Here is a 27,238-nt window from a genome sequence, read left to right on the forward strand (position 1 = left end):
TCCCTATTGTAACCGACTTTGTGTAACCATGGCAGCCCTGGTATCTATATAAACTAGGGGCCATAGTTCGTAGGACACATTTTGCTTGTTACAATTAGGGTTTAGACCACAACATCCGATCTCGAAGTAGATCAACTCTATACTCTGTACTACTCCATTAATACCAACAAGAGCAGGACGTAGGGTTTTACCTCCATTAAGAGGGCCCAAACCTGGGTAAGACACCGCCTCCTTCGTCTCTTGTTACCCATCGACCCAAGATCTATAGTTCAGACCCCCTACTCAGGGTCGGTCAGTTTTGACACCGACATCGTCCTAACAACCATGCTTCGGTCGGTACTAACCGGTCGACACATCATCGCCTTGTTGGGGAACGTTGCATGGGCAACAAAAAAATCCTACGCACACGCAATGCCTATCCATGGTGATGATCATCTACGAGAGGAGAGATTGAATCTACATGCCCTTGTAGATCGCTAAGAGGAAGCGTATATAATGTGGTTGATGTAGTGGAACATCTTCGCGATCCAAATCGCAGCCCGTCCCGTGATCTCATTGCGATCCTATCACGATCCATCCCGATCTAGTGTCAAACGGACGACACCTCCGCGTTCAGCACACGTACAGCTCGATGACGATCCCCGCCTTCTTCATCCAGCAAGAGTGGCGGAGAGGAAGATGAGTTCTTCAGCACGGCGGTGTGGTGGTGGTGAACTAATCCAACAGGGCTTCGCCTAAGCACTGCCGAATTAGACTAGAGGAGAAACAGATCTAGATGAAGTAGAGGAAGCACGTGGCAATTAGGTTTATCCCTCACCTCTAAAACCTCTAGTATATATAGGAGAAAGGGGAGGGGAGTCTGCCTTGGCCCGTCCTCCAAGGAGAGGTTCGACCGAGCCAACAAGGGAGGAGAGTCCTCCTCCAATTTGGTTTGGTGGAGGACTCCCTTCCTAGTTGGTTTCCTCCTCCCCTATTTCTTCTCCTTTTCCTTTTCTTTTACACTTGGCCGGAATAGGCTTATTGGTATGGCCGCACCAGCCCACTAAGGGCTAGTGCACCACCTTTGGGCCTATTAGGTCCTCTCCCGTGTGGGTGGCCCCTCCAGGTAAAACCCCGGAACCCATTCGTCACTCCCGGTACTTTACTGGTAATGCCCGAAAACTTTCCGGAAGCCAAATGCAACTTTCATATATATCAATCTTTACCTCCTTACCATTTTGGAGCTCCTAAGTGAAGTCCAGGACCTCATCCGGGACTCTGAATGCCTTTTGGTCACCAACATACTAACTCAATAATATCAAAATGTCACTGAACCTTAAGTGTGCACACCATGCGGGTTCGAGAACTATGCATACATGATCTGAGACACTCTCCGCTCAATAACCAATAGCGAGACCTGGATGCCCATATTGCCTCCTACATATTCTACGAAGATCTTTATCGGTTGAACCACTATTTCAAGGATTCAGTAAATCCCGTATGATGTTCCCTTTGTCATTCGGTATATTACTTGCCCGAGATTCGATCGTTGGTATCTCTATACCTAGTTCAATCTCATTACCGGCAAGTCTCTTTACTCGTACCGTAATACAAGATCCCGTGACTAACTCTTTAGTCACATTGCTTGCAAGGCTTATTGTGATGTTGTATTACCGAGTGGGCCTCGAGATACCTCTCCGTCACACGGAGTGACAAATCCCAGTCTTGATTCACGCCAACCCAACAGACACCTTCGGAGATACCTGTAGAGCACCTTTATAGTCACCCAGTTACGTTGCGACATTTGATACACACAAGGTATTCCTCTGGTGTCCGGGAGTTGCATGATCTCATGGTCATAGGAACAGATACATTAACATGCAGAAAACAGTAGCAATAAACTGACACGATCATATGCTACGTTAATAATTTGGGTCTTGTCCATAACATCATTCTCCTAATGATGTGATCCCATTATCAAGTGAGAACACTTGTCTATGGCCAGGAAATCTTGACCATCTTTGATCAATGAGCTAGTCAACTAGAGGCTCACTAGGGACAGTGTGTTGTCTATATATCCACACATGTATTTGAGTTTCCAATCAATACAATTCTAGCATGGATAATAAACAATTATCATGAACAAGGAAATATAATAATAACCAATTTATTATTGCCTCTAGGGCATATTTCCAACAGTCTCCCACTTGCACTAGAGTCAATAATCTAGTTCACATCACTATGTGATTGCAATGAATCTAACACCCATACAGTTCTGGGGTTCGATCATGTCTTGCTTGTGAGAGAGATTTTAGTAAACAAGTCTGAACCTTTCAGATCCGTGTGTGCTTTGCAAATCTCTATGTCATCCTATAGATGCTGCTACCACATGCCATTTGGAACTATTCCAAATGACTGCTCCACTATATGAATCCGGTTTTCTACTCAGAGTCATCCGGATTAGTGTCAAAGCTTGCATCGACGTAACCCTTTACAACAAACTCTTTTATCACCTCCATAATCGAGAAAAATTGCTTAGTCCACTAGTTACTAAGGATAACTTTGACCATTGTCCAGTGATCCATTCTTGGATCACTCTTGTACCCCTTGACAGATTCATGGCAAGGCACACATGAGGTGCGGTACACAACATAGCATACTATAGATCCTACGGCTAATGCGTAGGGGATGACCTTCGTCCTTTCTCTTTCTTCTAACGTGGTCGGGATTTTGAGTCTTACTCAAAATTACACCTTACATTACAGTCAAGAACTCCTTCTTTAACTGATCCATTTTGAACTCCTTCAAAAACTTGTCAAGGCATGCATTTGAAAGTTTTATCAAGCGTCTTGATCTATCTCCATAGATCTTTGATGTTCAAGGTTCAAGTAGCTCATCCAGGTCTTCCTTTGAAAAACACTTTTCAAACAACCCTATATGCTTTCCAAAAATTCTACATCATTTCCGATCAAAAATATGTCAATCACATATACTAATAATAAATTATGTAGTGCTCCCACTCACTTCTTTGGAAATACAAGTTTCTCATAAACTTTGTATAAAACCAAAAACTTTGATCATCTCATCAAAGCGTATATTCCAACTCGGAGATGCTTGCTCGAGTCAATAGAAGGATCGATGGAGCTTGTATACTTGTTAACATCCTTCAGAATCGAAAAAATCCTTCTGGTTGTATCACATACAACCTTTACTCAAGGAAACCGTCGAGGAAACAATGTTTTGACATCCTATCTGCAAGATTTCATAAATAATGCAGCAACTGCTAACATAATTCCAACAAACTCTTAGCATCGCTACGAGTGATAAAGTCTCATCATAGTCAACTCTTTGAACTTGTTAGAAACATCTTTGCAACAAGTCGAGCTTTCTTAATGGTGACACTTACCACCATCGTCTGTCTTCCTTTTAAAAATCAATCTGTACCCAACAGCCTTACGACCATCAAATAGTTCTTTCAAAGTCTACACTTTGTTTTCACACATGGATCCTCTCTCGAATTTTATGACCTTTGGCCATTCGTCGGAATCCAGGCCCACCATCGCTTCTACATAGCTCGTAGGTTCATTATTGTCCAGCAACATGACATCCAAGACAGGATTACCGTACTACTCTAGAGCAGTACGTTTCCTTGTCAGACTACGAGGTTTGGTAGTAACTTGATCCGAAGCTTCATGATCACCATCATCAGTTTTCCACTTCAATTGGTGTAGGCGCCACAGGAACAACTTCCTGTGCCCTGCTACACACTAGTTGAAGTGATGGTTCAATAACCTCACCAAGTTCCACCATCCTCCCACTCAATTCTTTCGAGAGAAACCTTTTCTCGAGAAAGGACCCGTTTCTAGAAACAAACACTTTGCTTCCGGATCTAAGATAGGAGGTATACCCAACTGTTTTGGGTGTCCAATGAAGATGCATTTATCCGCTTTGGGTTCGAGCTTATTAGGCTGAAACTTTTTCACATAAGCGTCGCAGCCCCAAACTTTTAAGAAACGACAACTTAGGTTACTCTAAACCATAGTTCATACGGTGTCAACTCAATGGAATTACGTGGTGCCCTATTTAAAGTGAATGTGGTTGTCTCTAATGCCTAACCCAAAAACGATAGTGATAATTCGATAAGAGACATTATAGTATGCACCATATCCAATAGGGCGCGGCTACGACGTTCGGACACACTATCACACTATGGTGTTCCAGGTGGCATTAGTTGTGAAACATTTTCCACACTGTCTTAATTGTGTACCAAACTCGCAACTCAGATATTCATCTCTACGATCATATAGTAGACATTGTATCCTCTTGTCACAACAATCTTCAACTTCACTCTGAAATTACTTAAACCTTTCAATAATGCATATGTGTGTTTTATCAAGCAAATATACTAGTATCTACTCAAATCATCTGTGAAGTAAGAACATAACGATATTCACTGCGTGCCTCAACACTCATTGGACTGCATACATAAAAAAATGTATTACTTCCAATAAGTTACTTTCTTGTTCCATCTTACTGGAAAACGAGGCCTTCAGTCATCTTGCCCAAGATTTTCATGTCTCAAGTGATTCAAAATCAAGTGAGTCCAAATGATCCATCTGCATGGAGTTTCTTCATGCGTTTACACCAACAAGCATGGTTCACATGTCTCAAACGAGTCAAAAACGAGTGAGTCCAAAGATCCATCAGCATGGAGCTTCTTCATGTGTTCTACACCAATATGACTCAAGCGGCAGTGCCACAAGTAAGTGGTACTATCAATACTACTTTGTATATTTTGGCATCAATATCATGAACATGTGTATCACTACGATCGAGATTCAATAAACCATTGAAGATATTTATTCAAGCAAATAGAATAACCATTATTATCTTTAAATGAATAATTGTATTGCAATAAACATGATCCAATCATATTCATGCTCAACGCAAACACTAATCAATATTTATGTTTAACACTAATCCCGAAGGTAGAGGAAGCGTGCGATGTTGATCATATCAACCTTGGAATTACTTCCAACACACATCGTCACCTCACCCTTGCTACCATCCATTTAATTCGTAGCTATAATTTCGAGTTTACTAACACTTAGCAACTGAACCGGTATCTAATATCCCAGTGCTACTAGGAGTACCAGTAGGGCACACATCAATATCATGTATATCCAATATACTTTTGTCTACTTTACCAGCCTTCTCATCTACCAAGTATCTAGGGTAGTTCTGCTTCAGTGACCGTTCCCCTCATAACAGAAGCACTTAGTCTCGGGGTTGGGTTTAACCTTGGGTTTCTTCACTAGAGCAACAACTGGTTTGCCATTTCATGAAGTATCCGTTCTTGCCCTTGCCCTTCTTGAAACTAGTGGTTTTACTAACCATCAACAATTGATGCTCCTACTTGATTTCTACTTTCGCATTGTCAAACATCGCGAATAACACATGGATCATCATCTCTATCCCTGACACGTTATAGTTCATCACGAAGCTCAGTAGCTTGGTGGCAGTGAGTTTGGAGAACTATGGCAATCACTATCTTATCTAGAATATCAACTCCCACTCGATTCAGGCGATTGTAGTACTCACACAATCTGAGCACATGCTCAACGATTGAGCTTTTCTCCCTTACTTCGTAGGCTAAGAATCTTGTCGGAGGTCTCATACCTATCAACGCGGGCACGTGCCTGAAATCCCAATTTCAGGTCTTGAACCATCTCATATGTTTCGTGACGTTCAAAATGTCTTCGGCGCCTCAATTCTAAGTCGTGAAGCATTACACACTGAACTATCACGTAGTCATCAAAAACGTGTATGTCAGATGTTCGCAACATCCACAGACGACGCTTGGGGTTCAGCACACCGAGCAGTGCATTAAGGACATAAGCCTTTTGTGCAACAATGAGGACAATCCTCAGTTTACGAACCCAGTCCGCATAATTGCTACTATCATCTTTCAACTAAGTTTTCTCTAGGAACATATCAAAAACAGTAGAGCTACAACGCAAGCTACAACATAATCTGCAAAGACATTTTGACTATTTTCATGATAATTGAGTTTACCTAATCATACTACTAATAAATTCACACTCAAATTAACATCCCTCTAGTCATTTGAGTGTCGCATGATCTGAATTCACTAACTCAAGTCCGATCATCACGTGAGTTGATATAGTTTCAATGGTGAACATCTCCATGTTGATCATACCAACTATATAATTCATGCTCGACCTTTCGGTCTCTTGTGTTCCGAGGCCATGTCTATACATGCTAGGCTCGTCAAGTTTAAACTGAGTGTTTCGCGTGTGCAGCTGTTTTGCACCCGTTGTATGTGAACGTTGAGTCTATCACACCCGATAATCATGTGGTGTCTCGAAATGACGAACTGTCGCAATGGTGCACAGTCGGGGAGAACACAATTTTATATTGAAATTTTAGTGAGGGGTCACCTTATAATGCTACCGTCGTCCTAAGCAAAACAAGGTGCATAACAAGATTAACATCACATGCAAATCATAAGTGACATGGTATGGCCATGTACTTGTGCTTCTTGATCTCCATCACCAAAGCATCGACATGATCTCCATCGTCACCGACGCCACACCATGATCTCCATCATTGTGTTGCCATCGAGGTTGTCGCGCTAACTATGCTGTTACTACTAAAGCTACTATTAGCGATAAAGCAAAGCATCTCCAAGAGCAAAATAACTAAAGACAACCCTATGGCTCCTGACGGTTGCCGTAGCATCGACGTGCAAGTCGATATCTAACTATTACAACATGATCATCTCATACATCTAATATATCATATCATGTCTTTGGCCATATCACATCACATGCATACCCTCCAAAAACAAGTTAGACATCCTCTAATTTGTTGTTGCAAATTTTACGTGGCTGCTGCGGGTATCTAGTATGATCGTATCTTACTTACGCAAAGCCACAAGGTGATATGCAAGTTGCTATTTACCTTCTCCAAGGACCGCCTCGGTCAAATCCGATTCAACTAAAGTTGAAGAAACATGCATCCGCCAGTCATTTTATGCAACAAGTTGCATGTTAGTCGATGAAACCGGTCTCTCGTAAGCGTACGAGTAATGTTGGTCCGGGCCCCTTCGATCCAACAATACCGCCGAATCAAGAAAATACTAAGGAGGGTAGCAAATTGAACATCAACACCCACAAACTATTTTGTGTTCTACTCGAGATATCATCTACGCATGAACCTAGCTCATGATGCCATTGTTGGGGAACGTTGCATGGGAAACAAAAAAAATCCTACGCACACGCAATACCTATCCATGGTGATGATCATCTACGAGAGGAGAGATTGAATCTACATACCCTTGTAGATCGCTAAGTGGAAGCGTATATAATGTGGTTGATGTAGTGGAACATCTTCGCGATCCAAATCGCAGCCCGTCTCGCGATATCATCGCGATCCGTCCCGCGATCCCATCACGATCCATCCCAACCTAGTGCCGAACGGACGACACCTCCGCGTTCAGCACATGTACAGCTTGATGACGATCCCCGCCTTCTTGATCCAGCAAGATGGGCGGAGAGGTAGATGAGTTCTCCGGCACGACGGTGTGGTGGTGGTGGTGAACTAATGCAGCAAGGCTTCGCCTAATCACTGTCGAATTAGACTAGAGGAGAAATAGATCTAGATGAAGTAGAGGGAGTATGTGGCAATTAGAGTTAGCCCTCACCTCTAAAACCTCTAGTATATATATAGGAGGAAGGGCAGCGGAGTTTGCCTTGGCCCCTCCTCCAAGGAGAGGTCCGTCCGAGCCAACAAGGGAGGAGAGTCCTCCTCCAATTCAGTTTGGTGGAGGACTCCCTTCCTAGTTGGTTTCCTCCTTCCCCATTTCTTCTCTTTTTCCTTTTCTTTTACACTTGGCCGAAATACGCTTATTGGGCTGGCCGCACCAGCCCTGGGCTGGTGCACCACCTTTCGGCTTATTAGGTCCTCTCTCGGGTGGATGGCCCCTCCCGGTAAAACTCTAAAACCCATTTGTAACTCCCGGTACTTTACCGGTAATGCCAGAAAACTTTCCGGAAGCCAAATGCAACTTTCCTATATATCAATCTTTACCTCCTGACCATTCCGGAGCTCCACGTGACATCCGGGATCTCATCCGGACTCCTAAGAACTTTCGATCACCAACATACTAACTCAATAATACCGAAACGTCACTGAACCTTAAGTGTGCGGACCCTGCGGGTTCGAGAACTATGCAGACATGACCTGAGAAACTCTCTGGTCAATAACCAATAGCGGGACCTGGATGCCCATATTGGCTCCTACATATTCTACGAAGATTTTTATCGTTTAAACTCTATGTCAAGGATTCAGTTAATCCATATGTTGTTCGCTTTGTCCTTTGGTATGTTACTTGCCCGAGATTCGATCGTCGGTATCTCTATACCTAGTTCAATCTCATTACTGGCAAGTCTCTTTAATCGTTTCGTAGTACAAGATCCCGTGACTAACTCTTTATTCACATTACTTGCAAGGCTTATTGTGATGTTGTATTACTGAGTGGGCCGCGAGATACCTCTCCGTCACACGGAGTGATAAATCCCAGTCTTGATTCATGCCAACCCAACAGACACCTTCGGAGATACCTGTAGAGCACCTTTATAGTCACCCAGTTACGTTATGACGTTTGATACACATAAGGTATTCCTCCGGTGTCCGGGAGTTGCATGATCTCATGGTCATAGGAACAGATACATTGACATGTAGAAAACAGTAGCAATAAACTGACACGGTCATACGCTACGTTCATAGTTTGGGTCTTGTCCTATGGAGCAAGCTGACAAGCTTTTACTCCTCAGCTCCATCGTGTGAGCCGATCGAAGAAATTTCGAGCGGACTTGACATAGAAGTAAGATGGGTCCTTTGACCTCGTGAAGTTCATCCAACTCTAATCCTTACCTAATAATAAAGAGGCTACCGGTTCTGTCGGAAAACCCGCCGCAGCTGATTTGCATAAAGGCCCCTGGGGTTTTAGGTATTCAACTCGCACTCCCTTTTGAAGTGAAAAAACGATTCAGTCATTTTTTTGCAGAAAGGCCCCTGTTAGCTTCACGAGGCCTTGGCCCGCACTTCAGTTGTTGCTATTGGGCCTGCTCGTCAGCCCGTCAAATCTAAAAAATCAGACGTGTTCATATGGAATCAAACTACCGACATTCTACGTCAAGCTTGCAGGCTGCGACCAACCGGGCTAGCTCATCCTCGTGTAAGATTTAAGCTTTTCTGCACATTAAATAGCACCACCTCGCTTCTTTACATGGTACTTTACCAATTTATATAGGTCTATGACTTTCAGTCAACAAGCAGCATTGAGAATCAATAAATAATATTAAAGGGTCCCGTTTTGTGAGATTGATTCAGACATGAAGGTCGTGTGTAAAACGAGGGAGAGAGAACAGAAAAAAATTGCTCCTCCGGTCTTATACCTTGATATAAGAGGTATTTATGTGGTTAAAAATAATTAGATTAATTGCAAAACATGTGCAAAAAACATGGATTAATTATGATAAAATATATAGTGCCAAACTTTTGCTTTGTTTATTAAATATGAATTTTGTAGGGCAGCACCATTTGCATATAATTTGTGCAGAGTTACGTTTGTTTGATTCACATAATGGTCGAGGCAACCTTATACATAAAAAATGACTATAACGTGAATGCTCTCAGGAGATCAGGCCATGACAACGGCATCCCATCTTTAGTTTTCTAAATGGAATTTTAAAAATCCCTATCTTATTTCTTGCACATGCATGTCCAAAAGTTCCTTTTATATATACCATATCTCTATAGCTTGATTAAAGTGTTACAACATGTATACTTTTTGTATAAAAGGGAGGGTGATATGGGGAGAAAAAAACAACCTTATACATCAAAAATGACTATAACATGAATGCTTTTAGGAAATCAGGCCGTGACAACAACACCACATTTTAAGCTTCCTGAATGGCCTTTTAAAAATCTGTATCTTATTCTTGCATATGTCCAAAAATTATTTTTATATCTAATTCTCAAGTGTTGCACCATCTATTCTTTTACTATAAGAAGGTGCAGCAATAGAGAAATAGTTTTTTTCCCGTTGCAACGCACGGGCATTTGTGCTAGTCCACCTAACGGGGTTATAGCCCAGGGGCGCCTCATCATACAGGAAACTGCCCTGAGTAGGTCACCTTGAAGCCCCCTTGATAGATTTATGCCTTGGGTTGTAATCCACGTCTATGGGCCGAACAGGAGAGGACCCAAAGGACTTGGAGTACACATCAAGGAAATCATCATCAAGTAGGTCTCCTCCATAATCGGCTAGGATCATGTAACCCTAGACCCTGGAATAAGTCGGGGCTAGCCAATATAATAAGTAAACATAGAGTTGATACCGATCCCTCTGCCATCTTTTAATCCCTATACACAATCAATACAACTGAGTAGGAACAGGGTATCACCTCCACCATGAGGTCCTGAACCTCGCTAAACCTCCACTTGTTTCCCAAACGATCTACTCTTCTATACATAGTAACCTATTGAAGAATGTGTGTGTGGGGGGGCTATCCTCCTCACTTATGGTAGCTCTCGAGAGTCGCCAAGGGGATCGTCGTCACTGCCATCTCTCCATCGCCTCCATGAATTTCACCACCATCTTCGCCCTCTCTACAATGGTCCATACATCCAAAAACTTTTGTAATCCACTACTTGAACATGATTTTAATGTGATTAATTGTATCCAATGATTTGTTCCATTGTTATCATGTATGAGTATATCGTTTTGTCTTATGATGACCGGTGATCTATTTTGATTGATATGGGTTGTATGTTACGATATTGGTGTTGTCCTGTGGTGTCAAACATATGAGCGCACATGTATGTGGATCACACTTCAGAGTTAGCAATATGTGATAAATTTGCTCAGGATGGATGTTGGAGTGACGGATGCCATGTCACGAGTTTATGACGTTATTGCATGTGGTATAAACTCAATAGTTGTGGATGCTTGCTAATGTTTCAACCATAAATAAAATACAGATAATGAATTTTACATCATGTTAGCATATGCCTCTCCAACATATAAACTACAATGCACAATCATAGCGTTAGATTTTCATGGGATACAGTGTGCTCGTCGACTACGAGATGCATGTAGCTCCTTCGTCAATCTTAAGATCTATCGAATTAGTCTCTTAAATGTGATCATAGTCATTAGGACAGAGAGTGTGTACACATTCAAATGGTAAGTGTACACACGTGTACGTGAGTCTAAATACTTTGATGACCCCTTGCAAAAAAATTATATACTTTGATGACCAGTAGCATGCCTCAAACTCAAAGGATCTCGTGTTCAAAAAAAAAAAAAACTCAAAGGATCTTCGGGGTGGACCAAAGGGATACACGCCGTTGCGGCTGCCGCGGCACCCACCCGCAGCGACAGGGTCGTACGTACGCCTCCCAGCACCAACCAGCCGCCGCACTCCCACTGACAAAACGGGCCAGAGCTCAACCCGGCGCCACACAAAAAAAATTCCCTCCGTCGGCGTCGTTTACCAGTCGCCTCCCCCCGCCCGGGTCGTCGGTCTCGTCTCGGCGGCCTCTCCCTCCGGTCCTCGCACACGGTTTCCATCCCACCCCACCAAAGATCCGATCAAACCAAAGGCGCCATCCTTGTCCCGGTCGGCGCCTTCCTCGCCATTTCCGCGTAGACGTCCCAGCGTGGATCTTGCGGCTTCCGCGGCGGCGGAGCATTCGGCGCGCGGCGGCTCAGCCTATATCCCATAGCCATATCCTCCGGTGAGTCCCTGCTTCCTCGGACCTCTCCGAGTCCGATTGCGACGATGCTTCTTCCGCGCGTGGTTAGGTCGCCTCCCTGCTTGATTGCTAGCTCGCCTCTGTCACACCGCCGGTCGCAATGGTTGCTAGCCTAGTGCCGTGTTCATCGTTCTTGGGGTTACTTCTCTGCTGTGGGATTTCGCTGTCGGGGTAGGGCTGCGCTTCTCGATGCTTTCTTTACTTGTTGCAGCCGCTAGCTCGCATGCTTATCAATCTGGAAGCTAGGATTGGGCTTCTCGCGGTGTTGTTTCTGAAACTGACAGGGCTGCGGATAAGGCTCCCTGAAGCTGCAATTTTGCTGTGGTTGTGCTAGGGGACGCCAGGTTTGGTAATTGTACGGGGCGCCGTCTCAAGCCCTTTTGTTTGCTACCCCTTACTGCTTTCAGCTGACACATGGGTAAATTTGTCTCTCGTGGCTAGTTCGATCTGTCTATAAGTACAATTTTGTCTAGAGTGGTGGTCTTGTTTTGTCATCTATGTTTGTTAGTTGCGTGCATTGTCAAGTAAACGTGCTTACTATAAATATGCAGAGGCCCCAGTGCTGTAGTACTGCATGTAAAAACATCAGCTGTAGATGTTTTGTGGCAAATGACAAGAATGGAAAGGGGGGCAGTTTCGTTATTGGCTAGGAGGATAATTCATTTACATTTTTGAGCCTTTGATTTGTTTGACTGATAGGGCCAGATAACAGAGCATTTACAGGTGAACGTTTTATAGACTAGTCGAACAACATATTACCAGGAATAGTTGTAAGGATGTGTTCCACTCATTTTACTGTATGCCTTGGCTACACCTAGATCAAGTAGGTACTTTTACCTACAAAGTTGCCTACTCATGGTGCACTATCTCAGCAGTTATTGTCATATCATCCCTCGACCTGTAGCTATCATTTATTCATTCATCACAAATGACTAAATTAAATGTTCTACACATTTGCTATTTGCATTGTAGTACTGTACCACTACAAGGGACAAGAGGAAAAGTATTGCTCTGAAGTGAGATACGCTTGGAGGCGGATTTTGGAGAACTCTTGGTCTAAGTGTGAGAGATTTGGACGTATATTTTGGACAACTTGTGGACTAAAGTGAGATATGCCTGGAGGCAAACTATTGTGTCCATCAGTGTGCTAATTAGTGTGGGACATCGGATACAAATGAGGCACATCACACTTCTTTACTGGAGAACCGGAGACAGATAACGTTATGGTAGCCACTACAGCTACAGAAATGTTTCTTGTGTGCTTTGAGTCCGTGTGCCCCTGTTTTGGCTCGAAAAAGAAGGATGGAAGTGAAGATCCTGTTCTTGCAAAGGACGGAAATTCCTGTAAGCAAAAATAACGAATTCTCATATACGGGTGATGAAACCTGTTTACACACTGAATCAATGCATAACTTATTTTTTGTGATGAAAGTAGCAAATTATGTGGTTAGCGACACTTTGCCACCGTTTGACATATTGTTTCCTTCTTTTTTTCAGTGAGTTCTTCTGAAATGAGATCAATTTCTGACAGAATTCCCTCAAGCCCTCTTCGGGTTCCTGCAAGTCCATCTAGATTTTCATTATCTTCACCGCCAAGTAGAAATGATCCATTGAACCTCAGTCTTGAAACGGTTATTAAACTGACACGTAACTTTTCGCCGGCCTTGATGATTGGCGAAAGTTATTTTGGGAAGGCCTACAGAATGGACTTGCAAAATGGTCTTGTTGTGGCTATTAAAAGGGCAAGAAAGGTAGTTTTTTTCCTGCCAACTACACTAGAGATTTGTACAAGTACAATGATTGAACTATCATTGTATATTCTGGGTGCTTTAATTCCACACTATTAGGTTTAACTAAAAGCCTAATTAGACACGACACTTCATGAGGTTTAGAAGTTCTATTGTACCCCAGCCTAGCTTTCCCTGTCTAGCTTTGTTCAGGCTTTCTGTAGAATTTTCTAGGTTTGTTCAGGTTTTGCATAGTTAGGTTTTGCATAGTTAGGTTTTTCTCCCTTTCTGCTAGCCCTTTTTGGTCGTTTGGGTCAAAGCCACTGTGGATGGTTTGGTACAATGACACGCCTTCTGACACATGTTTCAGAGAGAAGAAGTCCTATTTGAGCTGCAAAAATTTTAGATTGTTTACTGAGCTTATCACCCGCTGTTCTCTCTTGGGTGGAATCAAGCAAGAACAAGAAATTGGCTAATGCATGTTTAGGTAGACCCAGTGATTGATTGATCTATATGTGTGTAGACCAGCATAAGAATAACAGGCTTATGCATCAATAAAACATGCCGCATTGCATTCTTCATTCCAGTAGCTGTTCATAGTTGTTGTATCTTTTGTGTGTTGTGTAAGCCTGTTCACTAGTAGGATTTGTTTTTCCTCTCCGCAATCTGGATAGCTGTTGATATTTGGGTACCTTCACTTCTTTTACCCCAGTTTGACTTGCAATTCTGATATGGTTTATTTTCCCAGGAACATTTTGCTTCTTTACATGCAGAATTCAAAAATGAAATTGCACTACTAAAAAAAATCGAACACAGGAATTTGGTCCAGCTACTTGGATATATTGACAAAGGGAATGAAAGAATTGTCATAACCGAGTTTGTGTCAAATGGCACTCTTAGGGATCATTTGGATGGTATGCTGCAAACCAGATTGCTGCTTTATTTGATTCCTTCCCAGGATAAACAAACTTCTTTAAAATATTTAACAGTAACATTTTTAAATTGTGTTTCAGGGCAACATGGGCTAATATTGGGTTTCGGTCAGCGGCTTGAAATAGCCATAGATATCGCCCATGGATTAACTTATCTGCATCTATATGCAGGTAAACCTTTGCCTACATGTTTTCTTTTGCTGAGTATAGAATAGTTAAGTGAAACACTAATTGAATGGTTTGACTTTTTATTCTGATTTAGTCACATGTTCAGGAATTTACCTCAGCAGTAACGAAACACATGAACAAAGTATTTTCTTGCTGCGCTGAAAGTTAATAATTTGGATCATAATTTGTAGCACTTGTCAGTTATCATGATGTCATACATTTTTCGAAATTATTTTGGTTGTCTGTTGTCTCGAGAAAATGTCATGTACATGCGCTCCAGCTTTTTATTAAGTGGGCCTAACGTTTTTTAAGAGCGCGTGCAAATAAGCATTTGCCTTGCAAGTTTAATGGTTACAAGAATTTGAGGCTATGCTCAACAAGGATACACAATCCTAATTTGCATGTGCGGCCTAAATTATGAGTTTAGTGAACACAAGGATAACCCACGTGACTAGATTTCTTTTGTGTGTCCTCCATGTAAATGCAAGATTTAGCTAACTGCATGAACATACAACTATCTTTTCAATAGAAGTAAACTTGTATAACACACTTTTCCTCTTTAGTATTCTAATTTGATCATTCCTGCCGGTGATTTGCCTGTATCTTTTCTTAAACTATAATGCAATCTTATGCTTTTAGAGAAGCCCATTATACACCGGGATGTGAAGTCATCAAACATTCTACTAACTGAAGGCTTCAGGGCAAAAGTAGCCGACTTCGGATTTGCAAGAATTGGTTCAACAGATCCAGGCCAGTCAGAGATACAAACTGATGTGAAAGGAACAGCTGGCTATGTGGATCCAGAGTATCTGCGGACAAACTATCTGACAGTCAAGAGTGATGTGTTCTCTTACGGCATCTTGCTCCTGGAAATTCTATCAGGTCGTCGTCCTATTGAGGTGAACAGAGGAGGGAGAGAAAAGATTACCGTGCGATGGGTATGTCTTTGCTTTCCTTTCTTATTTTTATATTATTTCAGTCATTGATATCCTGTTTATTTATTTTTATAACCTACTATTTACTAGTTAGCTCTGTTATGAATCGAGTATGTTGCTCAAGATTTCTCTTTAGTGGTACCCCGTAACAGGTAGATCAAACCAGTTTGGAAACAATTTGTAAACACAGGCATAACTAGAAACAAAACAAAACTCGACCAACAGGCACTAGCACTAGTGACATCTTAGTTTAGAAGAACCATGAGCACCCATGGAAGACAGGCTTCACATGGGGTGGGCTGGGCAAGCACCGGTGCCTCTAATCTAGTTGAGTGGCGCTCAGGTCTTACAAGCACAACAGAAATGTAGTACTCAATGCCAGCACAGTTTCAAAGAATGAGCTTTAGAAGATAAATTGCCAACTAGTTTTTCAATCATTTATTTGGTTCAATTCATTGCATCCTTTGTGCTCTTGTACGCGCTTCTGTGTGTTCGTTTGTTTGGGCAGGTGATATGTGTGCCTTTCTTCGATGATTAATAATGTGATGTTTGTTACAAGTTAAACCATACACCATGCAGCCCCCTCTCATTTCAACCGGAGAAACACACACCAGTTATCGTTAGGCTGTTTATCCCATCTATTGCCACTTAGATTCTACAAGTCATCTAAGGTTGGTATAATGCCTTTGATGCAGGCCTTCGAGAGATATAACAAAGGCAATGTCCAGGAGATACTGGATCCGATGTTGACAGAATCAGTAAATGAGGATATACTGAATAAGATTTTCGATGTAATGTTCCAATGTGTCGCCCCTACTCGTGCGGACAGGCCACATATGAAAGAGGTTGTGGAGAAGCTCTGGAAGATACGGAGGGACTATGCTAAAACCCAAAACAGATCAGAAGGGTCTCTTTAAACCATCTTGCACTGGGTTGTTGACTGCTGTTTTTTCTTCGCTTCAGAGAACATGGGTGGACTCAGTTCTTGTTAAGGCTGAACATTGCCGTGCATTTTTGTCGAACACGAACAGCTGAAATCTGTACAGGGTTGTAACACTATTGTTGCACATTGTGTATATAGCTGTGTTCATGTTTAATAGATCGATTTGATGCACGCTGGCCTGGAACGGATGAATTCCGCGTGGAGGCACTGTTCAGTGATATGTGCCCTGGAGAAAAAGCGCAGTGGTGCAGATTGTAATGCAGCTTCTGTGTGTGTAGTTTTAGAAACTGTACAAGCATTGTCAAGTTGTATAAGATTCAGGAAAAGACTGAAACTGCTTTTCCTTTTTCTTTTCTGTAGTATATATTCTGCCTGAACTTCACAGAATACGAACACGCACCATTCCATAGAAAGTAATAAAACTGCAATATCAAATCATTTCCTCAGTTTTGCAACCTTGTACAGTTTAAATTTTTGCAGCTTCTTCTGTTTTGTTTGGGTTCAATTTTGTATTGGCTAGCCTAGGTTTGATTTATTTTTTCCTTTGTGCTCTGAGCCTCATCTTGGCGTCGTCTTCTAATACTCCCTCTGTTCCTAAATACTACTCCCTCCGTCCGAAATTACTTGTCACACAAATAGATAAAAATAAATGTATCTAGAACTAAAATACATCTAGATACATACATGCATATGACAAGTATTTTTGAACGGATGGAGTATAAGTCTTTAAAGAGATTTCACTATGGACTACATACGAAGCAAAATGGATGAATCTACACTCTAAAGTATGTCTATATTCATCCGTATGTAGTACCTAGTGGAATGTCTAAAAAGCATGTATGACAAGTATTTTTGGACGGATAGTATAAGTCTTTAAAGAGATTCCACTATGGACTAAATACGAAGCAAAATGGATGAATCTACACTCTAAAGTATGTCTATATTCATCCGTATGTAGTACCTAGTGGAATGTCTAAAAAGACTTATAGTACTTAGGAACAGAGGGAGCACGAAACAACACACATTTGGGTGCATGTTCAAGAAAAAAAATTCTCTTCCAACATCGAAGCAGGCATGTTTGACTTCCTTTAAACTCAAAGAACACTCTAGTATACACGAAAACTGACCAAAAAAATTAGGATCACACATCATTGTAGTTCTAATTTTCCAAGGGGGGCGCCGATAAGCCAGAGCGGATGGACTGAACACTGGAGTTGGTCACTCGTCAGTTTCGTTAATCCAAGCTACCACATGAACCTTTGTGTTCCCGTCTCATGGCCCCAATGGAATGGTCTGAACAGAAACATCGCCAGAGTGAACAAATCAACAGCAACATATGCAGACCCCAAAACAAGCAATTTGCCATGACCAATGACTGGGGAATTGAGAACCAGTATGACCAATGGGATTGTGTAGTATCTAAATTCGACCAACGGGGCAGGAACAAGAACCAGAGCAACCGAAAAAACAAAGGACACCACCCAAACTCTCGGCTGCGATTTCCCTGTAAAGGTCAGAGGTTTTAGTTCATTATACTTCTCAAAATAGACAACCTTTTCGAAACTTAAAAGAAAAAATTCACCTAAGATGTTGATTACTGAAAACCATGAGTACACATAGAGTGGAATCAAAATGTATTTCATCATCCAGTGAGCTTGGATGACCTTCCTCCAGATATAGAAGGTGTAATGTCTATTGTCAGCCAGAAGATATGGATGAGCAATGCTGCACCAGAAGATGAGGCTATTAGGATTTCACAAACAGAAAAAAGAAGACAAAGGAAAGTATTGGTTATGCAGAAGTAAAAAGCAGAGTCGTCAACAATCTTCTGACATGTTTGACTGCAACTGGAGTTCTGCTCATAGATTGCAATAGCTAAATTAAATATGTATATAGTTATACTTGCCAATTAACTTCAGTTTGAATTTAGTGAAATACTGTCGGCATTAACAAGCCTCTAAAGGTTTTGATTTTTGAAAATATACTCAAAGCGAACAAGGCACATACGAGGTGTTCAAGTAACAAACCTGAATAAATGTACAGCCACAAAGCTTAAACCAAGAGCTGTCAGCATTGCCAGAGAACTGAAGGTTTTGTTCTTTCTACACCAGTAGAATAAGTCTGATACTCGTCCAGGAGTAAAATGCCACGGCAGGAGGGCAGTAGCTGACACTAGACCAAAGTACAATAACTGTGCAAAATGTGGTGAAACAACATGAGCTTCCTTGGCACCTGCATCACTCCAAGCAATGGCGCATGTTAGCAATTATCTACTGTATCACTTAATCAACTGCTAATCCCTATGAAATATGTAAAAAGAGCAATTCATCATAAGAATTTACCTAGTACTATGCCACCATTCCAGATTATAAATGCTACAAATACCACCAGAACTATTGCGAATGGCGCAAAAGTGATTAAAACTTTACACTTTGAATTCCATAACTTGAAGGCAAAGTCGAATAGTTCTTCCGTAAAACCTGCACATCAATCATACATACTTAATATGTTGTGGAAAGGACTGCACACACAAAATCACATGATCTTGTAGAATTCACATCCTTCTCAACAAAAAAACACTTTGCATTCAGAATTAAAATGTATAGTTGATAAAATATTGCATCTGGTGTTCTCATAACAAGAAGAAAGATATCAATAATATCCTAAATATTTTCAATTTTAAAGTACATTAGCTAGCCGCCTAGTGAATCTAAAAATGGAAGCTACAAGCTTACAGTAAAAGTTCAAAAATACTACATAATTTTCTCAATTAAAACAGCTGGAGTACTCACTGGTGTGCAATTTAGTAGATCCAGAAACAACTCCCCTCTTACTTATGGGGTGATTAGCTCGTCGTCTTCTCAAACCTAAAGCACTGACTTTGTTATCCCTGTCAGACTCTTTTGTCCTTGACTTATCTGTTAGTTCACTGTTCTCATCAGAAAGGCAGTCACCAAGAGGAAGATCTTGTACATATTCAATGGCTCCATTGGCAGCAAAAAATATCATCCATATTACATTAGTCTGCCGGAAAAGTATTGAGAGAGCACCGAACTGCAGGCAAAAGGAACGAAAATAATTAACAAAGGCAGGAAGTATATCAAAAACTTCAATGTGAAATGAGTGTTTTTTTTTAATTCGTGAAATGAGTGGTTTGGTTGTTAAAAAATGATGTGGGGTACTGAACTTTTTTTTTATGAACAACCTTCGCCATCAAGTATGTTACAAACAAATTTTACGAACGTATAACTTCCTGTAACTCAAGCAAGCTAAAAAAGCTACTGTTGTGAGCACAATAAATCAACAAATAATGTATACGCTATTGTCTCCGCAAAATGCAACCTTATCTCACTGAAAGGTATAAAGAGCCGCGTTCAAACACTCACCAGTGCACTGACCCAAAAGCGTTTCTTCAAGCAGGACAGGTACATCGCAAGAACTGCAGCTAATGATGCGACATCAGTATAATACAGAAAGGTAAAGAACCAGTGAACAGGATACAACGCTACAAGAATAGCATAAGCAGTTGCCTTCGTCTTGCCAATTCCTGGCTTGATACGCAGAAGCAGATCATGGACAAGAACACCGCAAACCATTGCCATTATAACATTAGTTGACCGGAGAAGTGCCGTGGTGCAAAGGGGGTCAAATGCCTCTGCTGCCTTAATAGCCCATGCACCAGGGAACAGAGAAGCAAGATATGCTAAAGAAATGTAGTACCTGCGAAATTGCAGACAACAGTTCGTCACAAGAAAAAAATTGAGTTTGAAACAATAAGGAGTAGTCAAAGCTCACAGGCCAGGAGGGGTGGTGATCATGGGATCCCATGTTAAGAAATCTCCACGGCAATAGTGCTGCGCCTGTGGAACATGGAATATCTCATCCTAAAAACAAACAATAAAGTGGTAGTGGACATGTTATCATGTTATATTTGGAAGCATATTGTGCTATACACATTTTCAGAATGAGAATACAGCGAGATTAGACAATCATGGATCCTAAAGATCTTGCTACAGCTCTACCTATGCCCCACATCTGCTTGCCAAATCTATTTTTTTTTTCAGTAGAACTCAACTTTCTATATAACCATGAAACTATAACTCAGGAAATTCCTTCGTGCGAACGATGACATTTTCCCACATGAGAACCAATGCTACCATATTGATGCAAATGTTTGTGCCTAATATCTTACTTGTATAAGCAGCATTACAATTTCAGACCCTAAAGGTTGAGGATGTTGTGAAACAAAAGGGATCGCTGTTTCCCAATTAGCAGTTCTTCAGATAACTAGATTGCCTTAGTACCACTGTACTTCATCATCAAACTATAATCAAGTGACATCAGACATGCATATCCTGGCAAGAGGACTCACCATGTAGGGGTCAGGCACGATGGAGTCAACCAAGGCGGCGATCGGGATAGCCCATGCGGCCACCGCGGCGGCGACGGCCAGCCTCCCCATCCCGCAAGGCGGGGCTCTCAACTCCGGGAACCCTACTTGAGAGAGCTACCCTGCTTCAGATCCAGTTCAGCGCTCGGGACTCGGAAGCACAGAGCTCATCACACGAGTCCTCACCAGGTTATCGGAGGCTATGCAGGCCCGCGCCGTCGGAGCGAGCTCGCCGGCGATACGACGGCGGCCGGACGGCTCTACGCTGCTGCTGCTGCTGCCGGCGTCTCGCCGGAGGTCTCAGGCTAGACGACCGGTGGAGATTTCAGAGCCGCGACACCTCGGCCCAGTCGTTTGTAACATACCGGCTCGAGCAGGAAGGCCCACGACTCTGCCTGCCCAATGCACCGGCCCGGCCCGGCCCGGCCCAACCAGCGGCGGCAGGTACCTAGCGAACGGGAAAGAGGGCGAAGTCTCATTCGTTGCGCTTAGATCTCTCGCCCCCTGATCTCTCCCGAGGCGCGAGCAGGACGACGCCGGCGGGCGGCTCCGGCGACCGGAGACTCTGCGGTCTTCCCTCCGCCCTTTCCATGTGAGCAGCTCCTACTCTTCTTCTCCCCCATCTCGGGTTTTCTTAGGTTTGGATGGATCAGCTTAGTCTTTGCTTAATCGGCAGCGGATAGCCTGTGAAAAGAATCGACAGGGAGCAGCAGTGTTGTTGCAAGACTTGCTGAGTCTAATCGGCTGAAGGGAAATGTATTGTGTAGGGCATATCACGCCCAGTTGAATACTGGCTTCGCTAGTTTTAGCTAGACCTAGGATCTTGACAAAGCCACTTGGCCAAGAAGGAATTGATATAGAAGTGAGGACCAGTGGGAGTAGAATTATATTGAGATCTGATGAATGGTTGGGATATGCAAAAGTCTCGCGTTGGTCTTAAATACAATTGCGATCAGAGTATCTTCAAATCCCTCTGATTCTTAGTGCTTGATACATTCTTAGATCACTTGGGGCCTCAACGAAAGAGCCCTCTGATTTTGAAGTATATCTCCAGTCCAATATAAGCTGGTGTTTCTTGCCACCGATTGCTGTAAACATCTGTAGTGAGATGCCTAGAACTTCTTGAACCAGACTTGGTTTGGCCATAGTATTGACTTCAGTCACAAACTCACCCATACTTGAGAAGAATATGTTGTGGCTGTTATAGTTTTATTATGCTGTTATTCTACTCTGAGCATGAGCAGTGAGCAATTGTTGAAATTTTGCTATACAACTCATGGTTTCATGTTAATCAAACTGGGAGATGCCCTCTATTTCTAAAAAAATGTTGAAATCTTAGTAATTAAACTAGATAAAACCTTTGATTATGCAACTAAGCGTTATTCCACTGAACTACGATTTTAACACACAAAAAAAACCTATGTCTAGGAAAAGCACAAGTTTATAGATTTTTGGTACAAACACAGCTTGCATCTTAACAGCAACAGGGCCATAACTAAAATGTGTTAGCGCACAGAAGTGAGATGATATTTGGTTGCAGTTAAAGTCTCTTAGTACAAAGCAACAGAAGGCATGCACACAAGCTGGCATTTCTTGCCACAGATTGCTATAAACATCTAGTGAGATGCCTAGAATTTCTTCAACAAGACTTGGTTTAACCATAGTATCAACTTAAGTCACAAATTCACCCATACTTGCGGAGGATAAGTTGTAGCTGTTAAGATTTTTATGAGCAATTGTTGAAATTTTGCTATATGAGTCATGGTTTCATGTTACTGGAACTGGGAGATGCCCTCTGTTTCTAAAACAAATGTTGAAATTTTGCTAATAAAACTAGATAAAACCTATGAATGTGCACCTTTTCATGTCAGTTTTTCACACATGCTCCAATCTCTACAATCTGAGCAATCGGGAGTTATTCCATTGAACCATGATTTTAACACACAAAAAAACCTATTTCTAGTAGAAGCACAAGTTTACAGAGTTTTCGGTACAGACACAGCTTGAGTCTTAACAGCAACAGAGCCATAACTAAAATGTGTTAGCCTACAGAAGTGAGATGATATCCAGTTGCAGTTAAAGTCTCTTAGTAAAAGCAACAGAAGGCATGCACATCAGTAATCAGTTACAGCCTTAAAGATAGATTAACAACAAATTTGCACTTGGATAGAGCCATAGAGGGGGAAAATGTAATCCTATCTGGCTTGGCTAGATGCTGATAACATGTTCATTATTAGTTTTGGGTGTATAAATGCTCCTTGAGCTAGGATAATGGTGCGTTGGATTTTTGCCGATGATTAGTTTCTATGCTCAACTGTATTTCTGCCTAACCATCAAACTTACTTACTAATATTTTGTAAAACTAATATTTTGTTTACAACATCTGAAGATTGCTGTCAGAGTGGAACAAATCTGTTGCTGGAAATGGCAAGTACAGCATGTTTCGTGATTGTAAGTAAGAACGACATCCCAATATATGAAGCAGAAGTTGGATCCGCACCAAAGGTATGTGTCCCGCACTCCATCTTCTTTCCATCTATTGCATTTAGCTATTTGTTTGGTAAAAATATTCGGATGTAAAAAAATGAAAATATTTAGTAGATAAACATAAGTTATGTTGGATGATGCTCTTAAATATTATATCAAATATAGCGAAAATATGTACTCCCTCTGATCCGAAATAAGTGTCGTGGATTGGAGGGAGTAGGAAATAACAATTAACAGGGTGCTGTTAGATTCTTCTCTCTGAGTTAAAAAAAGTGTTGCATGTTGTATCTTTGCCCCTGTACACATGATTTCCTGTATTTATTTATGCTTGATGCCTCCTGGTTAGGTTTCATAATTTCATTTGTTCCCAGGAAATTTAAGAACTTCTATGTAATAGTAGTGTTCATTGATATGCAAGTATACGTTAGAACCTTCTTGACATGGGGGTGACTGGGATCTGTCTTTTGTGGTGTAGTCATATTGAATTACTACTAAATTGCATGTCTAATCTTCTGGAATTTATTTTCCCTTTCAGAAAGAAGATCTGGCTTATCACCATCAGTTCATCCTACATGCTGCGTTAGATGTTGTTCAGGACCTAGCATGGACCACAAATGCAATGTGAGATTCTATTGGTTGGTTAATTTTGTTGTGTAGGATACACCCAAAAAAAACTGTGTGTTTTTTCTCTATGACACTATCCAATAATACCACAGCCCAAGAATAGTCTTCTTATATAACTATTATATTGTTTCCCTCATCTGACCCTTTCTCTGCATTGTACTGTATGTTATTTTGCCAGGTTCCTGAGGTCGGTTGATAGATTTAATGATCTTGTGGTGTCTGTTTATGTAACCGCCGGTCATACTAGATTCATGCTGCTCCACGATTCACGCAGCGAGGATGGAATAAAAAGCTTTTTTCAAGAGGTCCATGAACTTTACATCAAGGTAAGACGATTGTCTATCGGTCCATTACGATCTGGAGAATCCTCTTGGCGCATTTTAGTTTGCTTTAAATGCTCGATTAAGTGTACACAGACGTCAATTGTCAAATCATGCGCACCGAACAGTAAGGCCACTGAGTATCCATTTTTGTGGTGAAGACAATTTCTGGCGGCATCGGTCTATTGTCTTTTGCTATGCTTTTATCAAGATGCTCCGTCTGTGTCAAGGTGATGGCGCTTGTCTACCCTGTAAATAGGAAACCGATGGGTGGACGATATGGGTCAAAACCGCATGGCTTGCTTATGAATCCCATACATTGCAAAGCTACTTTCCCTAAAAAAAAAGGCATGCAAGGTTACTCGCTGATGCGGAATTGTGCCCCGTTTCCATAATAAATCGTGACAAGTGCCTGCAGCCTCGTTCTAGAAGATCTTACATGTAATATCAGTCAGGGTCTTGATATGATAAATGATAAAGTTTTCATACAAATTTCGTGTGTGTTTTGCTGCAGATATTCCTCAACCCGCTGTATCTGCCTGGCTCTCGCATCGCATCGTCTCATTTCGACACCAAGGTGAGGGCTCTCGCAAGGAAGTATCTGTAGCGCGCGGCCGCGGAGCAGCTTGGCGTCGTACAGCAGAAGCAGGGCCGGCAAAAGATAATCCACCGCGGTTGTTCTCTTGTCATCTACGTATGTTGCTGAATCATGTATGCACACTGCATTTTTCTCCTCGTTGGATCCTTGCGTGCGCGCGCCGGTGAATCCCCACCTTTTGGAATTGAATCCGGTTTGAAAATGGATCGTGCTGTATGTACATGGCAAATATGTAAAAACCGTGCAATCTCCGTGTAGCATACTAGCAGCATTGATTTGATTTCCTGTCTTTGTCCTGCATCTATCTCTGCCTTTTTCCTGTGCGTGCGTGCATAATCATGCTTATCTTACCTTCCTCCACCTGTGCCTTGTGGCTCGTATGCATTAGGCAGAAAGGTGACGGTGCAGGATACGCGCGTGAATGCCAAGATTGCTGCTGGTACTATGTTGAACGAATGCAGGCGTGAGATCTGATAAGTACAGCGCCACTAGAGAAGAAGTGTCGGGTTAGCAGTGTGTGTTAACACTTAAACACTGTGGGTTGTTTTCACTCCAGCCCAGTCCCAGTCCAGCCCCATGGTGCACGCCTCTGTGTGTGTGTGTAAAAAAAAAGGGGCATCTTGAAACGAACATGTCACACCGGCAGCTGGGTGCCCCCAGCGGCAGCGAAGGCCCTCTATGCGTGCGTACAACACACGAGAACAGTGAGGCGATAGCGTGAGGATCCAGACGTGTGGTTCGTGCACACTGGCACGCCTGAATCTTTGCTTGATCCGGAGCAGGCTGAAGAGGAGATCCCGTGGGCGATTTGGTCGGGGCAGGCACCAGGCAGTATCAGCATGTGATGTGAAGGAGCCGGCCAAGTGAGACCAACTCCAACTCCTCCCCTTCCACTTGGCCTGAGCTTATCGGAAGCCAAGCCGGCCGGGGCCTCACATATCACATAGTACTCCTATTACTAACTAACATGACTTGCGCGCTCTTGGTTGGTCGATTGATTGGTTTTTCTAAAGTAGGCTAGACAAGGTGAAAGATTCATGAGAGGATAAGAGGAGGCTGGGTTATCACCTGATGTCATCTCAGCGAATTAATTAGGCCTGATCCCATCCGGCTAAACTCCAGCCAGCCGGAAGTGATCCCAGACCCCCAAAGCGCCAATCTGTTTCCATGCCAGGAATAACAAGCTAGCTAGCTAGTGGAGGGAGAGGCTCGGTGGGCGACGGCCGGCACAGTGCCGCCTTTCCCTTTCGCGAGATCGCGCGCCCGCCCGATGAGCGCACAGGCAATATCTATCGGCACAGCACCCGTTGATCGGTTGGCTACATCTGCACGGCATCCGCTCCATCTTTTCTGGAGGGTTTTTTTTTTCCTCTCTAGACACGGCTGGCGAGGTGTGTGGCTGGGCTCCTTCTGCTCTGCGCTGCAGCTCCGGGTCATCGGCCGACGCTGACAGTCGCTGGCTAATTACTGCTGGAACCCGTGGGCTTTCGTGCGGCGAATCATGACGGCTTTTGACGGGTGCGCGTGGTGGTGGAGTATTACTGGCTACTGGCTAGGCTAGGCTATTGTGGTGGCTTATTAGGGATGGATCGCTTTCGTCGTGGTATGGGAGACGAGATCTCGCCGGGGACGTGCACAGTGGAGGGATCGCCGGAGAAAAGGACGGGGGCTGCTGCTGGTCGATGGCAGTTGGCTAGAGGACCACCCTAACGCTGTGCGAATAGGACTAGTACTACGTAGGACCCGTGTGTGTGCGGAGTTAATTGCAAAAGAGTGCCACAATTCGGGCCGTATTCACAAGTTGATGCCATCTTTCAAATTTTTTGCAAATACATACCAAGATACAGGCCGTATTTTGCAGATCGCGTATTTATACGTATAGATGCTTTTTCTAACATACATGGCCCACCTGTCAGCCTCTTAAAGAAAAAACCGCCCGGACCGCTGCGGCGGGGGGAAAACCGGCTCTCTGCTTCCTCTCGTATCGGATCGGCTGCGGGGAAAACCGGCTCTATCCATCTCTCCTTCCTCTCGCATCTGTTCCCAACCCTACTCCCTCTCCTCTATCCCAGCCATGGCGGCGGCGGCCCCTGGAAGCATAGTTCGTGCTGGCGGCGGCGGCCCCTGGAAGCATAGTTCGTGCTGGCGGCGACGGCTACGTTGATGGCGACGACGACAACGACTCTTATTCGTCCGATGACGAGAGCTCCTGCGATTTCTCCGAGCCTGCTGTGTCCAAGGTGGGGATGTTGAGGCTAGCACAGATTTGGGTGGCCAATCCAAGCACA

At 42.8% G+C, this 27,238-nt stretch overlaps 3 protein-coding genes across 8 annotated transcripts; 2 read left to right on the top strand and 1 right to left on the bottom strand.

The window, feature by feature from the left end:
* Positions 1 to 11,554: 11,554 nt before the first annotated feature.
* On the top strand, positions 11,555 to 16,865 carry LOC123427174 (calmodulin-binding receptor-like cytoplasmic kinase 3). Of its 4 annotated transcripts, none has more exons than XM_045111150.1 (7): positions 11,555 to 11,870; positions 12,799 to 13,170; positions 13,324 to 13,577; positions 14,302 to 14,467; positions 14,567 to 14,656; positions 15,293 to 15,591; positions 16,284 to 16,865. In XM_045111150.1, exons 2-7 carry the CDS (start codon positions 13,050 to 13,052, stop codon positions 16,503 to 16,505), a joined length of 1,152 nt encoding a protein of 383 aa, XP_044967085.1. In that variant the 5' UTR covers positions 11,555 to 11,870; positions 12,799 to 13,049; the 3' UTR covers positions 16,506 to 16,865. The 4 variants fall into 4 exon arrangements, with proteins under 4 accessions (XP_044967085.1, XP_044967083.1, XP_044967087.1 ...); XM_045111148.1 differs by having other exon boundaries at positions 11,555 to 11,808; XM_045111152.1 differs by lacking the exon at positions 11,555 to 11,870 and adding an exon at positions 11,890 to 11,997.
* A 702-nt stretch (positions 16,866 to 17,567) lies between these two features.
* On the bottom strand, positions 17,568 to 21,254 carry LOC123427175 (dol-P-Glc:Glc(2)Man(9)GlcNAc(2)-PP-Dol alpha-1,2-glucosyltransferase). Of its 3 annotated transcripts, none has more exons than XM_045111153.1 (9): positions 21,108 to 21,254; positions 20,904 to 21,025; positions 20,327 to 20,415; positions 19,918 to 20,251; positions 19,324 to 19,585; positions 18,874 to 19,011; positions 18,559 to 18,763; positions 18,114 to 18,256; positions 17,568 to 18,035 (listed from the first exon to the last, which is right to left on the bottom strand). In XM_045111153.1, exons 2-9 carry the CDS (start codon positions 20,991 to 20,993, stop codon positions 17,776 to 17,778), a joined length of 1,521 nt encoding a protein of 506 aa, XP_044967088.1. In that variant the 5' UTR covers positions 20,994 to 21,025; positions 21,108 to 21,254; the 3' UTR covers positions 17,568 to 17,775. The 3 variants fall into 3 exon arrangements, with proteins under 3 accessions (XP_044967088.1, XP_044967089.1, XP_044967090.1); XM_045111154.1 differs by having other exon boundaries at positions 20,904 to 21,043; XM_045111155.1 differs by lacking the exons at positions 20,904 to 21,025; positions 21,108 to 21,254 and having other exon boundaries at positions 19,918 to 20,234; positions 20,327 to 20,416.
* Positions 21,255 to 21,392: 138 nt separating this feature from the next.
* LOC123427176 (trafficking protein particle complex subunit 2-like) lies at positions 21,393 to 25,252 on the top strand. The gene is made up of 5 exons (XM_045111156.1): positions 21,393 to 21,513; positions 23,311 to 23,426; positions 23,944 to 24,029; positions 24,211 to 24,358; positions 24,867 to 25,252. Exons 2-5 carry the CDS (start codon positions 23,346 to 23,348, stop codon positions 24,957 to 24,959), a joined length of 408 nt encoding a protein of 135 aa, XP_044967091.1. The 5' UTR covers positions 21,393 to 21,513; positions 23,311 to 23,345; the 3' UTR covers positions 24,960 to 25,252.
* Positions 25,253 to 27,238: the final 1,986 nt, after the last annotated feature.

This window comes from Hordeum vulgare, chromosome 2H (genome assembly GCF_904849725.1).
Source record: "Hordeum vulgare subsp. vulgare chromosome 2H, MorexV3_pseudomolecules_assembly, whole genome shotgun sequence".
Lineage (NCBI taxonomy): Eukaryota > Viridiplantae > Streptophyta > Magnoliopsida > Poales > Poaceae > Hordeum > Hordeum vulgare.

Coding starts and splice junctions, on each gene's coding strand:
- LOC123427174 (XM_045111150.1), top strand. CDS start 13,050: ATGGTAGCCACTACAGCTACAGAAATGTTTCTTGTGTGCTTTGAGTCC. Junction 13,578..14,301: donor CTATTAAAAGGGCAAGAAAG/GTAGTTTTTTTC, acceptor TTATTTTCCCAG/GAACATTTTGCTTCTTTACA. Junction 14,468..14,566: donor TCTTAGGGATCATTTGGATG/GTATGCTGCAAA, acceptor ATTGTGTTTCAG/GGCAACATGGGCTAATATTG.
- LOC123427176 (XM_045111156.1), top strand. CDS start 23,346: ATGGCAAGTACAGCATGTTTCGTGATTGTAAGTAAGAACGACATCCCA. Junction 24,030..24,210: donor GCATGGACCACAAATGCAAT/GTGAGATTCTAT, acceptor TTATTTTGCCAG/GTTCCTGAGGTCGGTTGATA. Junction 24,359..24,866: donor TCCATGAACTTTACATCAAG/GTAAGACGATTG, acceptor GTTTTGCTGCAG/ATATTCCTCAACCCGCTGTA.
- LOC123427175 (XM_045111153.1), bottom strand. CDS start 20,993: ATGGGGAGGCTGGCCGTCGCCGCCGCGGTGGCCGCATGGGCTATCCCG. Junction 20,252..20,326: donor ATCACCACCCCTCCTGGCCT/GTGAGCTTTGAC, acceptor GCAATTTCGCAG/GTACTACATTTCTTTAGCAT. Junction 18,764..18,873: donor GAATGGTGGCATAGTACTAG/GTAAATTCTTAT, acceptor GGAGTGATGCAG/GTGCCAAGGAAGCTCATGTT.